This window comes from Giraffa tippelskirchi, chromosome 6, assembly GCF_054371585.1.
Source record: "Giraffa tippelskirchi isolate mGirTip1 chromosome 6, T2T-mGirTip1v1.2.pri, whole genome shotgun sequence".
NCBI classification, from domain to species: domain Eukaryota; kingdom Metazoa; phylum Chordata; class Mammalia; order Artiodactyla; family Giraffidae; genus Giraffa; species Giraffa tippelskirchi.
This window is the reverse complement of record NC_137280.1, coordinates 44,720,650-44,737,200: the sequence shown is the minus strand read 5'-3', so window position 1 is coordinate 44,737,200 and position 16,551 is coordinate 44,720,650. Positions and strand designations below refer to the sequence as shown.

General features: G+C 41.0%; 1 protein-coding gene across 9 annotated transcripts in view; it reads left to right on the top strand.

The window, feature by feature from the left end:
- The window catches only part of SULF1 (sulfatase 1), a 211,122-nt gene that overhangs the window by 115,864 nt on the left and 78,707 nt on the right, over positions 1-16,551 (top strand). For 7 of the 9 annotated variants that reach the window (XM_081501819.1, XM_081501817.1, XM_081501812.1 and 4 more), the window contains 2 exons: positions 10,251-10,402; positions 12,748-12,917. In XM_081501819.1, coding sequence (XP_081357945.1) covers positions 10,251-10,402; positions 12,748-12,917 — 322 coding nt within the window. The remainder of the gene's footprint in view (positions 1-10,250; positions 10,403-12,747; positions 12,918-16,551) is intronic. The other 2 variants (XM_081501820.1, XM_081501814.1) reach the window with 1 other exon arrangement.

Below are 16,551 nucleotides of genomic sequence, written 5' to 3'. Positions count from 1 at the left end.
ATGGACTGTAGCCTGCCAGGGTCCTCTGTTCCATCAGAGCACCCAGCAACTGGAATTTTCTAGACAAACTGCAACAGAAGAGTTTCTATGCCATGAGCCTGCTTACCTCAACCTCCCAAATTTCCAGGTCCTGGCACCAACTTCTTTCATGCAGAGCACCTATCCCAGGATCTGGGACACAGCAGATTATCAAAATTATTTACTGAATTCATAAATAGCTGAATGAAATAATCCAATGAGGTGTACCTTATTAATTCACCTATTTACTTACTCATAATTAATAGGATTCTGCTTTTCTTTAGCTTCATTGTGGTTACTTTTAGATCTCAAATGTTCACCCTTATTTTCCAGGAAAGGAGGTCATCCATCCCATGGTACACCTTTTATCAGTGTTTAACCTACATAGATGAGGGGTGTGGTTAACTGATGTCTTGCATACTAGGGACCTCCTTCCAGAGAGACTGTGAACATCATGCCAGTCATTCTAAGAAGTAAGCAAGGCTCCTTCCTGTATGATTGACCCAAAGCCTTTATTCCCCAAGCATTTAAATGCTCTCATTAGGTTTTCTGAGCATTTCTTTTTTTTTAATTTTTATTTATTTTTTATTATTTTAGACTTAGCTACATGTGGCCAATAGCTACCATATTTTATTAGACAGCACAGTGTCCACTATCTTTGGGGCAGTGGAACCATTTTAATAGAATTAGGAGTGAGAAAGACATAGTCTGAGCATTTTTTTAGGAAAGGAAACCCAGATATTGATTGAGGGCTGTAATGGAAAATAATTTTTTTGGAACCAACTAGACTTATTCATAAGAATTCAGGGTGTCATCATTAAAAACTTGTTGGAAATGATTTTCAAGTCTGCAGATTCTCTATTCTGAAGATTTAAAAGGAAAGGATTTTGGATAAAGGTATTCTCTCTCAAATGTCTTCTAAAAATGAAATTAATCTTTCCTGCTGGATTTAGGAACTATGTGGCCATTGGCTTCTGTGCAGAGCACCTTGTGGGCACTTAATACTTGTTATTTATGGATGAAAATACTGACTGTGGAGATGATAGCATTGTCATCCGCAGACATCTCAAAGTCTCCACTCACAGAAGGAACTCCTCCCATGAGTCTCAAAGGTGTCTGCTTGTGCTTCGGAAAGAAACTAGGTTACTCTGAGAGCCTTATCCTGAGTGTTTTCCCACATAAGTGGTTTAAATTTATAGCACCTTTCATCTGAGAGCTCTAAAGCAATTTCCAAGTCTCTCCAACATCCCTGTAGGGTTCATAAACAGCAAATGTACTTGGCTCCATTTTATAACTGAGGTGAGGATTTCAAATACCATGTGACCAGCTCAGAAGCAAAATCAGAAATGGTCCCCTGATGCCTGACTCCTGATTTTGACCACCAAATTGTGTTTTATTCATGGGAAGCATTGTGTGAAGTCAGTGTCTTTCAACTCTCACTGTCCCTGTAATTTAATTCCTAGTAGCAGAGACAGGGAGAGTTTGAACCTAGGGAGTTAGAACACCCATCATATCCAGACCAACGTGGTTGGTGTCTGTCCTAGGAAACAGAGATGTGGGTGACAAAGAGAACCCCGCTGAGACTTAGAGCTGTTGACTAGGGCTTGCTGATACATTTCAGGACCAAATCAAGGAAGGGAAGAATGAAAAGAAGTCCGGAGAGAGAGTGAACAGTGGTTTGGCTATAGTTGACAGTGTTTCACTGTGTACTTGAAATTTGCTAAGAGGCTAGATCTTGGATGTTCTTTTCACAATAGAAAATAATGGAAACTACTGAACATGTAAGGGGATGAGTATGTTGATTGGCTTGGCAATGATTCCTGTTTCACAGTGTTTTTGTATAGTGGGCCCTTGGGTTATAAACCTTACAATTTTTGATTGTCAGTTATACTTCAGTAAAGGTGGGCCATCAGAAAGAAAGGGGAAAAATAGGAGACTGATATTTGGTGCTTGCTTCCTCTGTACCAGGCATTTTAGCTGAGTTTTCTCACCTAATTCTTCCTGCAGCCTTGAAAGGATTTGCCCGTATTGCCAGTGAAGAAGTTGGTCTGAGGTCACAAGCTAGTCAGTGACAGACTGAATCTAGCACACCTGACTCCATCTTTCTTCTTCCCATTATCTTATTTCCTGACATATGTTTCTATCATGCCTCATTCCAAAGTGCCTGATAGAGACACATAAAACATAACAGGATACAGAGCAATAAGGACCCTGTCGAGTAGAAATGGAGGGTAGAACCAGTTCATATCAAGGCAAAGGTTAATATACAAACCATAGACATGCCACAGAATTGTAGAGAAAGGCTGCATATTTGAAGCTAAACTTCCAGATTGCAAAAGCAAAAATGGAAACGCCATCCAGTACAAAGTTCATTGGGTCACCAAGAAAAAACAAATCCATTGCTTCTAAGAAGTGGAGTGTATTCTGGTACTTGTTTAAATTATCCTATGCTGTATCCACCTTACAGTGGGTTACAAGAGCTTGAATAAACCTCAGAAATAATTTTGTTCAGTTCTTTTATTCTCAAATGATAAAGAATCTGCCTGCAATGGAGGAGACCCGAGTTCAATCCCTGGGTCTGAAAGATTCCCTGGAGAAGGGAATGGCAACCCATGCTAGTATTCTTGCCTGGAGAATCCCAGGCAAAAAGCAGCCAGGTGGGATACAGTCCATGGGATCACAAAGAATCATACAGGACTGAGCAACTAAGCATATACAGATAAAAAAACTTAAATATTCCACAACTTTTTTGTAAATTTTTACTTTTTGGCCACACTGCCCAAGAGGCATGTAGGATCTTAGTTCCCTGACCAAGGATCGAATCAGTGCCCCCTACATTGGAAGCACAAAGTGCTAATCACTGGGCCACCAGGGAAGTCCCATCAGATGAACAAATTTAGACCCACAAGATAAGGGGACTTGCTGAAAATGACCCCTCTAATGTTCTACTAGGAAGAGTGAGCAACAAGACCTTGGTCTTTAGGGCTCTTGTTCCAGTATGGTACCCTAGTCTTGTGGGTTAGGTCTAGGAGGAAACTGCAGACAATTAGCCTTTCCCAGGGACAACTAGCAGTCCTGTGGTGCAGTCCATTGGGCCTGCTTCAGTCAGTTCTCTTCTTCAGGAAGAGGAGATTTGCTTCTGGAAATTAACTCATATTCTGTAGCCAACCTTCTTCCCTGGGGTCTATACACTTAGGTAATAATGGAATTTACAGTGAGTCATCCTACAAAGTAAAAGGAATTCTTTAAGGAAAACAGGACTTTTCCAAATGCTTAAGACTTTTTCAAACACTCTGCTAGGAGTAGAAAATGGGTGATATGCACCCAGGAAAATAAATTTTGAGAGTGCCCACTAGTAAATCGGAAAAGGTAAAAATTGGAAGGCCATAGCAGCAGTGATAAATAATGAGCTATATAATTTAAATTCATCTTTAATGGGAAAATATTGATATGTCTCAGACAATTTGGAAGTAAAGATGTCTCTGTGACAATAATTATCAATCCAACCAGGGACAGAGATTCATCTGAGAATCTACAAATAAGCACATCAGGATGACAGACATCTCAGGAAATTAAGAGAATTGGTGTGTAGGTTTTAAACCAGCATAATTATTTATGAACCACTAAACTAGTGGGGGGGGGAGCCAATATATAAAGATTTTATTGTTTTCCCAACAATAAGCGCATCATTTAGAACATTAGCTGAGAACATTGAAAAAATAATGATGGAAGCTGTATTATACATAAATATCCATCTAGCGAGAAGCACAAAGGAGTAATCAGTTTTACGAAGAACAACTCAGAGAAGACAAACTACTGAGAGGCTTATTTTGTGAGGTATCCAGAGTACATGGATTTAAATGAATTGAATTGATCCAGTATTGTATTTACCATTGTATGACATTATTTTCTTTTTTCAGAACCAAGGCATATTTTCAGACTGACTATAACCTAAATTTTTATAACTTTACTCATGGAAAATATGACTTTACAACAGCTTAAATGTTTAAGAAGGGAAAATACAATAACATTTCTATTGCATTTTATGTTCTAAGTGAAATGGTAACAATATTGGATTATCCATCATAAAAAGGAAAATTCCACCTGATTATCCACTCAAAAATTTTTAGTTTAAATTTCTTTTGAGTAGAGACATGAATGTAAAACCTGGCATAAATTTTAAAGTGACAGTAATAATCCATAATTGAGATGTAGCATCAAGTATTAGGGGAAAAAACCCTGAACCAAATGGTGGAGAACTGGAATCACATCCTTACTCTGCCTTGAACTTATTTTGAGAACTTTTCCAGGCCAGTTTTCTAACATATAGAATGCAGAGATAGGACTAGAAGGACTCCTTAGTTCTCTTTCCTATCCAAAATTATATTGTAATTTTATTATAATCACTGTAATCATACTGATTCCTTTAAAAATTGTAGTGCTCAAATTATAATCATAACACAGGATTTGTAAATTCACAGGTGAATTAAATTTTAGTCATACTAATTTTGCTTCATATCACTGGGGTGGAAGGGACAATATTTAATAGAGACCTGCAATAAAATTGTTATGTAGAGAATTATTTTTGTAACAAAACACCACAAAGTAATAAATTTTTTATGTGTCTTTTTACATTATAAAATTTACTTATGTTACTTATGAAGTGAAATGAAAGTCGCTCAGGCGTGTCCGATTCTACACAGTCCCATAGACTGTAGCCTGCCAGGCTTCTCTGTCCATGGAATTCTCCAAGCAGGAATACTGGAATGGGTTGCCATTCCCTTCTCCAGGGGATCTTCCAGACCCAGAGATAGATTCCAGGTTTTCTGCATTTCAGTCAGATTCTTTACAGCCTGAGCCACCAGGAAGTCCCCATGTTACTTATGGCAAGTATATTTATTCTCTAATATGAGATGTTTTAAAATGTATTAATAGAGTTCACTAAAAGTAAAACAAACTAATATTCTTATTTTTATGAATGATGGTATTATGGATTTTTGATAAGTACCCAAAAACAAGATGTAGCATACCATAGTATGCTATTAATTGAGTCACACAATGGCAACCCACTCCAGTACTCTCGCCTGGAAAATCCCATGGACGGAGGAGCCTGGTAGGCTGCAGTCCATGGGGTCGCTAAGAGTCGGACACGACTGAGCGACTTCACTTTCACTTTTCCCTTTCATGCATTGGAGAAGGAAATGGCAACCCACTCCAGTGTTCTTGCCTGGAGAATCCCAGGGACAGGGGAGCCTGATGGGCTGCTGTCTATGAGGTCGCACTGAGTTGGACACGACTGAAGCGACTTAGCCGGAGAAGGCAATGGCACCCCACTCCAGTACTCTTGCCTGGAAAATCCCATGGACGGAGGAGCCTGATAGGCTGCAGTCCATGGGGTCGCTACGAGTCGGACACGACTGAGCGACTTCAGTTTCACTTTTCACTTTCATGCACTGGAGAAGGAAATGGCAACCCACCCCAGTGTTCTTGCCTGGAGAATCTCAGGGATGGGGGAGCCTGGTGGGCTGCCGTCTATGGGGTCGCACAGAGTCGGACAAGACTGAAGCGACTTAGCAGCAGCAGCAGCAGAAGCGACTTAGCAGCAGCAGCAGCATGCTTAAAACTATAGTAGACTTTGATCCATGAAGAGATATAAAGTAAGATTCCTGTCTTTGCTAGACTTCCAGTCTAGTTGGGGAAACCAAACTCATGTGTACGAGGTGATGGAAGACTAAACCATAATTTTAACTTGGTTCAAAATTATGTAAATTTATAGTTACTATTAGTGAAATTCTGCCACCCCAAATCTAATCATTGAAAAGAGTGAGAGCTCAATTGGTATATTATTTGTTATATTAAATAACATTTGACTTCTCTACAGCATCAGAAATCTTTTGTATATGTAGTTACTATTGCAAATCTAAAAATAAAAGCTTTTGCCTCAAATAGTTCAAGGAAATTTTTCTAAGTGTTGTGTAACAAGTAGTTTTGGACAGAAGTAGTGTGGACTGAAGTCAACAGTCATTATGATCAGGTCTTTCTGATCTTTCTTGCTGTCACCCAACCCCAACTTCCACCTTCTAAACAGCTGTGAAGGGAAGTGTTTAATGGCCCAGAGAAGAGAGGAGGGGTAGATGGTGTGCTAGTGACATATTCAGACAGTAGTTGAGTTGAATTGCCAAAGCTAAAGGATTGAAAAACTTCAAACTGCATGTAATATAATGGCAATATGGGCAAGAAAACGAAGTTCACCTTTGAGAGGGAGGAAGAAATTTAGTGCATCTGGAGGAAAATAATTAGAAGCCCAGATAATCAATTGCAGAGCACTGCCAGGAAGTGTTGTTGAAAGAGACCAGGGGTAATTACAAATAAGCCTCAGTGTTCGAAGGCAACACTGAAGGCTGAGTAACTTGACACTGACAACACTGGGTACTGCCTCATGATGCATGAGGTCCCATCTCCCTTGGAGCCAAGAGTGATGGGTGAGGACACATTTGGAATAGTGAGTACATTTTTTACACTCCATTAACACAAAGACACAGAAAACCTGGAGGGAGTTCTGAAGTGAATAACAGGGGCTATTAAGAGACTTAAAGGAATTGTTTATAAGGGGAGGATTAAGGGAAAGGGCGATAGCCATGGCAATGGGTAGAAAACAGTCCTAAATAACCTAATGAGTAAAACAATGAGGAAAGGGCAGGAATGACTTGGTCTGGCTTCCTTGAGAGGGGGAAAAACCAGAGAACAAAACTAAAAGTACCAAGAAAAAAAAAAATCTAAAAAACTAATTAAGCAAGAAAATGTCAGCCAATTGGGAGAGAATTTGTTGCTACAAAAATGAATCAAATTAGGGAAGAAAACTGTGTAACCTCTCCAGTGATGTTTTCAGATGCACAGGGGCAGAACTCTAGAATAGAATTTCCTTGCACTTCAGGAGGGTACGTTATTTAAATCAGAACCCAGAGTTGAAAGGCTAATGATCATGGTGATGGTAATCATAATATTGGGGCTACCCAGGTAGCTCAATGGTAAAGAATCTGCCTGCCAATGCAGAAGAATTGGGTTCTATCCCTGAGTCAGGAGGATTCCCCTGGAGGAGGAAAGGGCAGCCACTCCAGTATTCTTGCCTGGGGAATTCCATGGACAGAGAAGCCTAGCCATCTACAGTCCATGAAATTAAAAAGAGTCGGACATGACTTAGCAACTAAACAACAAACAAAAATCATAATATTGGGTTGGCCAAAAGGTTCGTAAGATGTGGAAAAACCTGAACAAACTTTTTTGCCAACCCAGTACCAACAGTGGCAGCATTTAATAAGCCCTCCTTATGCGCCAGGTACTGTTTTCAGTGCTTTACATATGTATTAATTCATTTTCATCCTCACAATATCTCTTCCACTATTATCATCATCTTCTTCATGGTTTTCCAACAAGAGAATTAGAATTAGAAAGAGGTTAAGTAAGTCACCTCTGGACATATAATTGGTAAGTAGCAGAGCCAGGATTTGAACCCAGGCAGGCTGGCTCCAGGCTTTATATTCCAAACCACTATGATCTTTTATAAAAAGAGGGAAAAGTGGGGAAAAAAACCCTGAGGATGAGGAGCAGGCCAGGGGAAAGAGCTGGGCTCTGGGTTATCAAGTGAAAGGCTTCTGGAAATAGTCCCATTCTGAAGTCATGCTGGTAGAGTGTGGCCTTGGTCTGCTGCCTGGGACTCTTAAGTCCCTTTGCATTTTGTCAGAAAGGAAAATCATCTGTGGTTCAGTGTGAGAAGGTGGTTAGTCTCTGAAGATGAGAACATCTCATTAAAAGAATTCCTACAGCTCATAGGAAGTTCAGAGGGAAATCCTGAGTCACAGCTGACGTGAGACCCTCTGACACTTTGTTCCATGCCCATCTGTCTGCTCAGGGGCCCTGGCAGAATCCTGAAGCTGTGGATGTTTGACTAAGGGACCACCTGATTGATTCAGTCATTTGCAGATTCAACGTATAAACATTCATTCAGCAAGTAAACAAACATTGCTGTGTTCCTCAGACTTGAGTCAACTCTTCAAAGAAAATAAATCCAAAGAAAAGTATCAACTTTTTCACCTCTGAAGCTCTACTCTATGAAAATATTTTGACCAAATTAGCTTTTTTGAAAAATCATTACTCAATTGAAAACACGAAATTTAACAAGTCCAGAACTTGTAGAGTTCCCAGAATATGTGGGGGTCCATGAACCCCAGTTCAAGAAACTAAAATTAATGGAGCCCCTAGACTATATGCTAGGATGGGAGGAGAGTGCACACAGATGAGATCAAGGCAGTGTTTGTCTGAAAAAAACCTTACAGTATAAGGGATATTGGCTTCCCCAGTGGCTTAGCGGAAATAATCTGCCTGCAGTGTGGGTTGGGAAGATCCCCTGGAGGAGAAAATGGCACCCCACTCCAGTATTCTTGCCTGGGAAATCCCAAGGACAAAGCAGCCTGGTGAGCTACAATCCATGGGGTTGCAAAAGATTCAGAGTTGACTTAGTGACTAAACAACAACATAAGGGAGATAAGGCTTATACATGAAGATAACTGTTCCACAAGGAAGGGTGAGAATGTGACATCAGAGCCACAGAGATAAAGTCCTATGGAATCAGTGCAAAAACTGGGAGTGAAATGGCATCTGTTCTGGCCTGATTCGTAGAGAGGGAGACCAAGAGAACAGCACAAGCAAAGGTGGAAAGGTGGAAACCAGAACGCCTAGAGGCAACACAGTTGCTGGGGAGAGGTATGCATCACAGAGATGTGCAAGATGGGGTTGGAAAGGAAGGGATCTTGTCCAGAGAGGGATCTTGTCCAGACAGAAGGAAGGCCTTGGATGGCAAGCTGTTAAACTCACCATGATTCTTCATCCAAGATTGCGAGAAGGTGGTGTGACCTGAGCTGGTCTTCAGGAAGCTGATGGTGAGAGTGGAAAGACCCTGGAGCATGCATAGGAGAGATGGTCAGGAATCTGTGGGCCCCCAGGAGGGGTGTCAAGTCAGAGAAAGAGTGAGAGGTCCCAGAGCTCTGACCCACATAGAGCCTACAGGCAGCAAGTGCTACATAGCCAGGTGAGCAAAGGGGTAGGTGAGGTAGGGAAAGTGCTGGGTGGCCACACCTGGTGAGTGATGATGCCACTCTGAGAATTAAAGGCTTTCTAAAGAAGTACATGGGAAGGTTATTCATTCCATTCTGGACAATTGCGTTAGGAGCAAGAAAAACATTCAGATGGAGATATTCTACTGGTGGTTATGTATCAAAGATGAAGTCAAGCTAAATAGAGATTCCATAAAGACCCAGGAGTGAAATATATTGGATAAGTTTGAGATTCAGAAACATGTGCTTTAAGAGCAATACTAATAAAGTGCCTGGATTCCAGGATCTGTTTTCATCATTCTGAGCCAGTCATCCAAGAACTTTCTTCATGTATGTAAGTGGAGGCATCTGTAATGAAGCCAGAAAGTGGGTTTGACATGGAAGGCATCTGGTTGAGCAGTGGTGTTTTTGTGGCACGTATATCAATATTTCCATTTTACTGTAATTCTATGAAAATTCATCATCAAGGTTGTAACCCCATGTTCCTAGAATTTTTGATTATCAGTAATAAGCACACATTTGTAAAATATACACAATGCAAACAAGATGATAATATAATACATGTGACATAAAGGCACTGACCACATCCCATAGAAACTGAGTTTACGAAGGTTCTTTGACTGGGAAAATACGTACTGTCCTGATAGGCAAAAACAAAGACAAGTTTTTCAATAACGTTTTTGTAATTCACAACTTTCAAGTGATATGTTGGAAAACTTACCCCAAAGACAACTTCCAGTACTCCGCATCTCACACCGGCTACTTCTCTGATTATTATATAAACTTATCAAAAAGATTCATTCTGCTTTTATCCTGGAAGGACCACAAAAAATACATGCATTCAAAGTATCATGAACCTGATGGTGATTTTATTAAACTATACTTTATTTATATAAACTATCCATGTACCTAGGCACTATTCTTACTTACTCAAAAGGAAAATGTATGTGGGTCACCTTGCCAAAGAATCAGACTATTATGCGAATGTTACCTTGGCATCCACTGTTACCTAGGTTAACTTTTGTTTCACTGTCTTTTTTTCAAGACATAATTTCATGTCGATGCATTTAGTTATGATTGATCATTTCATATGAGAAAATAATCCTTCTTTCCCCCTTGCAGCCTTTTTTGGAAAATACCTCAATGAATATAATGGCAGCTACATCCCTCCTGGGTGGCGAGAATGGCTTGGATTAATCAAGAATTCTCGTTTCTATAATTACACTGTTTGTCGCAATGGCATCAAAGAAAAGCATGGATTTGATTATGCGAAGGTAATTTTCAGGCACTTTTACACTACATCAATTTACTTCATGCATAATGGGAGAAAGTAATTTTCAGTATGTTAGCCTATCCAGGAGATTGGCTTTCTATGTTCTCACAGTTTTAGAATGAGAAATTTTAAGATAATTTTAAACTCCAGGCAAGAAAAAGGCTCTCAGGGAACACTGATGTTGAATAGTGGGGTTTTTTTTTCCCCCTTCATTAGGATGAAAGGCAATCAGCCTTTGATGAAAGTATTATCAAAAAAATCGTAGATGCTTCCACTCTGTCTTGTGATAATTTTTGGTTTTCCCCCCTCTAGAAGACTTGTCCGCATAAGCAGATGTTCATCTTGTACTGTTTTGCTTTTTATTAGGGTGAGAGTATATTCTGTCTGTGGCTTCAGATTTAGATGTAAGAATAAGAAAAGACAAGTGCAAAACTCAAAAGTTGGGAAACCACATTCTTTGCTTTTACCACACTTTGATATTGACAAGGACACCTGCCCATGGCAGCTAGAGCCCACAGAAGTCTGTAAGGCAGTCAATCCTAGAATTTCCAAATCAATTCATAGAAACTGAAGTGAACAGGTCCCAGAGTTCTCTAACAAATGGATCCCAGATTAGACTTTTTAAAATCCACACAGCTCTTGTGATTGCCAACTTAAAATGATTTCCAGATCGCAGGAGTAGAGGGGGAAACATCTTTAAATTTAGCCTGCTCATTAGCCTAAAATACCCTCTTCTCTCCTAACCATGTCCATCTCTTCCTCATTTATCTAAAAGAAGCTGAGAATCTGCTCCAACTAGCATAGATCTCTGTGAAAAAGCCATTGGTAGAAATCAGAAAGAGGAGACTTGATCTAATTTTGGCACATCACCATCTTTATGCTTGGCCTGATTTGAGCTCAAGGGACTTGGCAGGGGAGATAAAGTGTAAGTCTCCTTTCATACCCTCAAGAAAACAATGCATGCAAATGAATTCACAAACATTGCTAATAGGTTTCCAAACTCATCAGAGTTGAGAGCTGGCAGAAACCTTGGAGGCAGGTTTCAGCAATACCCTACAAAGTGCACTAATTGTCACTGCTCCCATTTTTTATCTGTGGGGATACTTGTCATGCTCCTTGTTCAAGCTATTAACCTTTCTTTCCCTGTTGTCCTAAGGAGAGCAAAGTAATCAAGATTCCCTCCAAAGACTAAATCAGTGTATCTTGCCCATTATCACAGCTGATTAAGTGTCAAAGACAACTGTGTCGAAAAGAATATAGATCTTTTTTTTTAAGAGAAAGGAATGAAACAGACACTTCCATGGAAGGAGGTGATAGCCTGTGGGCTTGTCCTAAGAAGGACATGTGACATTGGCTTGGTCCCTTGGGCATGGCTTTTGCAGCTGTTCTGGTCCTTGAATCTACATGCGATTAGTCATGCCTAGAAGCCTCTGACAGTGCACATTGCCTGAGCGCTTTCTGAATTAACTTTATACTGGAGTTTCAGGCCAATGATACACACTTAGAGGAAGCAGGTGTTTTCAGTTTTCATCTTTTCTTTCCTTTTCATTCCATCTCTTCCCTCTCTTCCTCTTATAGTCTTGCATCAGCCCCTTGGATTATAGATTAAATTGTTCTATTAACAAGTCAGGCTTTAATCCCAACAGCTGGATCATTTTAGTTATGCAATTAACAGAGTATAATCTGCAGGAAATCAACTGCTCCCCATATTGAGTGTTTCAGATAAACTAATTTATAGAATGTTTCCCCTTTTCCCTGTGCATTCAGATTTTGGTCATGACTTTCATTGACAATCATTGTGTAATTCTCACAGGTGAATTTTTAATTTCACAAAAAGATTTTGTGTGTGTGTGCATTTATGTGTGAATGTGTGTATGCATGTGCATGTCTGTGTGTGTGTCTGCAACTGTGAATTTGTAGTGGGCGTGGGTATTTCCTGCCCTTGAAGCAATTAAATTTTTTTGTCAACGAATTACATCAGCGAAACCTGAGAATGAAATATGTATCCGGTGTTTCATGTGCTGTAGCATTTGTATTGCCAGATCTGATCATTATCTTGGGCAAACAAGACTTGACTTTTTATTTTTTTCCCCTGATTCTTAAATTGTATATTACTTTAAAAAAGATGTTTGTGTGTGTTACTATGCTAGCAACCCTAGAAAATAACTGGCAACTGATCTCTGTTTCCGGAAGATCTTTTTCTCCTTGGGAAGTACAGTTTCTCTTCGTGCTTAAGATCTTACCTCTTCATTCAGTGAGTTGCTTCTGAGGGAAAGCAGTATTCAAATGTGATCTGATGAATGTCACCTTTTGTAATTTTTGTTTTGTGTCAAATGTATGTTTCAGGACTACTTCACAGACTTAATCACTAACGAGAGCATTAATTACTTCAAAATGTCTAAGAGAATGTATCCCCATAGGCCCATTATGATGGTGATCAGCCACGCGGCGCCCCACGGCCCCGAGGACTCGGCCCCACAGTTTTCAGAACTGTACCCCAATGCTTCCCAACACATGTGAGTAACAACCTCAGCTCTGGGACCTGCTGATCTCGAGCCTTTTCTTTGCACCCTACCCGTATCCTCTCCTGCACCCCATTTCTTTCCACGTGGCATCTCCACAAGGCAGGAATAGGGCTTCTGCCCCGAGACCACAGAACAGGCAGGCCCTGAACTCAGGGGCTTGCTGAGGTGGTTTGATTACGAATCACATCTCCAACATTGTTAGTGACTGAACAACAACAAGAACAACAAACAAAATGAACAGAGAGAGAAGCACATGGGCTGACTAGGGGGTGATTTTGATCAAGGGTTTCCTTCAGTTGTCTGAAATAATATTCATCAACGTGATCTAATAATAATAATGACCAAATGGTATGTTTCTTATAGCAGCAGAGTAGTGTGACCTCCCCCCAGTCTGGTTATAGAGACCTGGGTGAATTTCCTGGGCTCGAGCTGTCGCAGTTTTGCTGCAGATGTCTGATTAGAATTGCTGCAGAGGCAGCTGCAGAGGGCTTGCCCGAGAGGCCGTCTCAGGTCACGGCTTTAAAATAACCTGATGTTTCTTTTTGAGAGGCAGGAGCCTTGGGGAGGGGGTTGGGAGGCCCAGAGGAGAGGCTAATGGCATATGGCGATGAGACAGAGAGCTGTATTAAGCTGACCATTCTCACGAGACGAGTATAGTAAGTCTGGATACTTAGGCAGTGAAGAACGTGATTTTGTTTTTCCACTCTCACCTCACCCTTTCTTCTTATCCGTTGCAATGATGTGCAGTCCTCCACGCAGAGCAGTGCGCTGAAAGTTTAACCATGAGAAGGGTAGGAAACAGGGAACTGATATGTTTCCTTCATCACTAAACTTCCAGGATTCATTCGTAATCTATTTGTGCTTAAATATTATCCCTCTTCAGCCACACTGATTTTAAAGCTATGATCCCAGATGGGGAAAAAAATAAAGATTAAATGTACTTCCTTATGAAAAGAGATAAGTAACTACTGAAGGCATCTAGTTGCTGGCATAACATATCCCTGGAAAACTTTTTATTCTTATTTGTTTATCTTATTATAACTGATAAACTTATGGCTCCTTGTCAGTGGTACTTAGATCCTCTCTATCATATCAAGTGACTTAGAAAGAAGAAAAGACGGGAACTAGCAATACATAAATGAAACCAGGTGAGTGTCCTACTGAGCATGCCCAGGAACTTGGACGATGGAAGTGTTTTGATGCATAAGATATTGTCGACAAAGAAAGCTGCCCCAGCAACTGAGGCATAGGGTCTGGATGATCCATTGTGTTTTGGAATCAACCCTGTGGATGAATATTCAAGACTCTCTACCCTACGTATAATTATGCAGCTAAATTCATGAATGAAGCCCACCAGGGACTAGTGACTCTCCATTAGCCATCACTTGCAGATTCAGTAAACTGCTGGTTCAGTAAAAGAAATAGGTCTTTGCAGACTTCTTCCGTGCCCTGGGACTCACCTTTCCCTTTTCTTTGAGTCAGAAATTGCTTTCTTTGTTGCATTAGCAGAATCCCAGCCTAAGGTGATTTTCCACAACTGTAAACCTCATTGCTGTTTTCCCCGGAGTTTGAGGACAAGGAGTTGACAAAATGTGTTTTATAGCTCCTTAGAAGTCAGCTTGCCTTTGAAGCTTCAGGGCAAGGTCCGGACCTACAGGAAAATCAGCCACAGGTCAAAAGGTTCTGACAGCTCAGCAGTGTGCACAGACAGCAGTGCAGGATGAGAGAAATCTGCAGAGTTCTCGGGGCTTCAACAATAGCTTTAAAAAAAAAAAGAAAAACATCTCTGATTAAATTCTGTTTCATTCCACAAATATTTATGAGTGCCACCTGTGACACTGTACAGTACAGCAGGGATATAGGCGCAAGGAAGACACAATTGCTGGGACTTCCCTGGTGGTCCAGTAGCTAACTGGACTCTGCCAATTACCCCGCCCTCCCAGTGCAGGAGGCCTGGGTTCAATCCCTGGTCGGGGGACTAGATCCTGCGTGTAACAACTAAGAGTTCACATGCCACAACTATGACTTCCTGGTGCAGTCAAATAAACATAAAATAATCTTCATTTTTTAAAAAAGAGACACAACTGCTCATTCTAGAACCAATGAACTAGGACAGAGGTCAGCACATGGGGGCCATCTCTGACTTGCCATCAGTTTTTATAAATAAAGTTTTATTGAAACACAGCCATGCTCATTCATTTAGGTATTATTTGTGCCTGCTTTTGCAATACAACAGTGGAGTTGGGTAGCTGTGGCAGATGCCATTCAGCCTACAGTGCCTAAACTATTTACTGTATGATTCTTTACAGAATAAGTTTGTTCTGGGCTCTTGCTCAAGGAGGAAGACAGACAAAGAGCCTTAACAAAGAGCCTTGTCAGCAGCAGGCTCAGAAGCAAGTGCTAGAGCAGGGAGCCCAGGGTCTATAAAAGTTTGGAGGAGGAAGCATGCACGTCTTTCAGAAGAACCAGGAGAACTTCAGGGCCGAGGAGGCAGTCAAAGTGGACTACAAAGGATGGGCAACATTTATGCAGCTGATAGGCAGAGATTGGGTAGATGATTTCAGGAAAAGTGGTTGCCATGAGGCCGTCTAAGATGTGACCAAGGAAGTGAGGAAAGCAGTAAGGGATAAAGCTAGAGAGAGAAACCTGCAGGGTATTGAGAACTTGAGTGAATTTGTACGTAGCTGTAAACAGAGTCCCTGGAGACTGTATAGTCAAGGTAGACATCATATGTGACTTGACCATTTTTATATGCGAAGTTTTCACTATTCCTTTTTAGTTCAGATGAGCCACCTGTGTGCCTTACTGTGCTCAGGGCTCAGTCATGGCTGACTCTTTGCAGCCCCATGGGCTGTACCCCACCAGGCTCCTCTGTCCATGAAATTTTTCAGGCAAGAATACAGGAGTGGGTCACCTGTTCCTACTCCAGGATATCTTCCCGACTCAGGGATCAAACCTGCGTCTCTTGAGTCTCCTGCATTGGCAGGTGGATTCTTTACCACTAGCGCCACCCTAGGAAGTCCTGTGAGCCTTAATAGTGATTCTATAAAGCTGAATCCACACATTGGCAGAGTGAAAAGCTCTCAGGCCTCGGAGGCAAATAAGTACTGGTTCCTAACTCAGTGGTCCTTGCTGACCTGTAGGCAGTACCTTTCACCTCTCAGAACCTCCACTGTCTCATTGGTAAAATGGGGGTAATAACCAGCAACCTGGCATGATGTTGTAAATGACAATTAAAAGAGACCCCACCTTGGACCTGGAACACAGAAGCCACTTCATAGGTGCTAATTCTCTGTGATCCTTCCTATTAAGACGAACCATAAAAAAAGAAACAAACTGTTTTTTCTGGATTTGATCTTTCTTGACCTATGGAAAGGTGCTGTTTTGTTTGGTTTCAACTTAACATTCAAGGGGAAGCAGCTAGGGAAAGAACAAGCTGGTTCTTGTCCTTTGTGACCTGACAGGTCTGTTGACGAGCTAAGACCTGCATTGATGAGGCTCTCATCCTGCCTATTCTAAAGACAGACAGGAGAAGCACCGGCCTGGGCTGTGTTATCTTTGCCAGGTGCAAACCATGCTATTGGCAGTTTGAAGAAAACCCTTAGCCATAGAAAATGAAAACTCA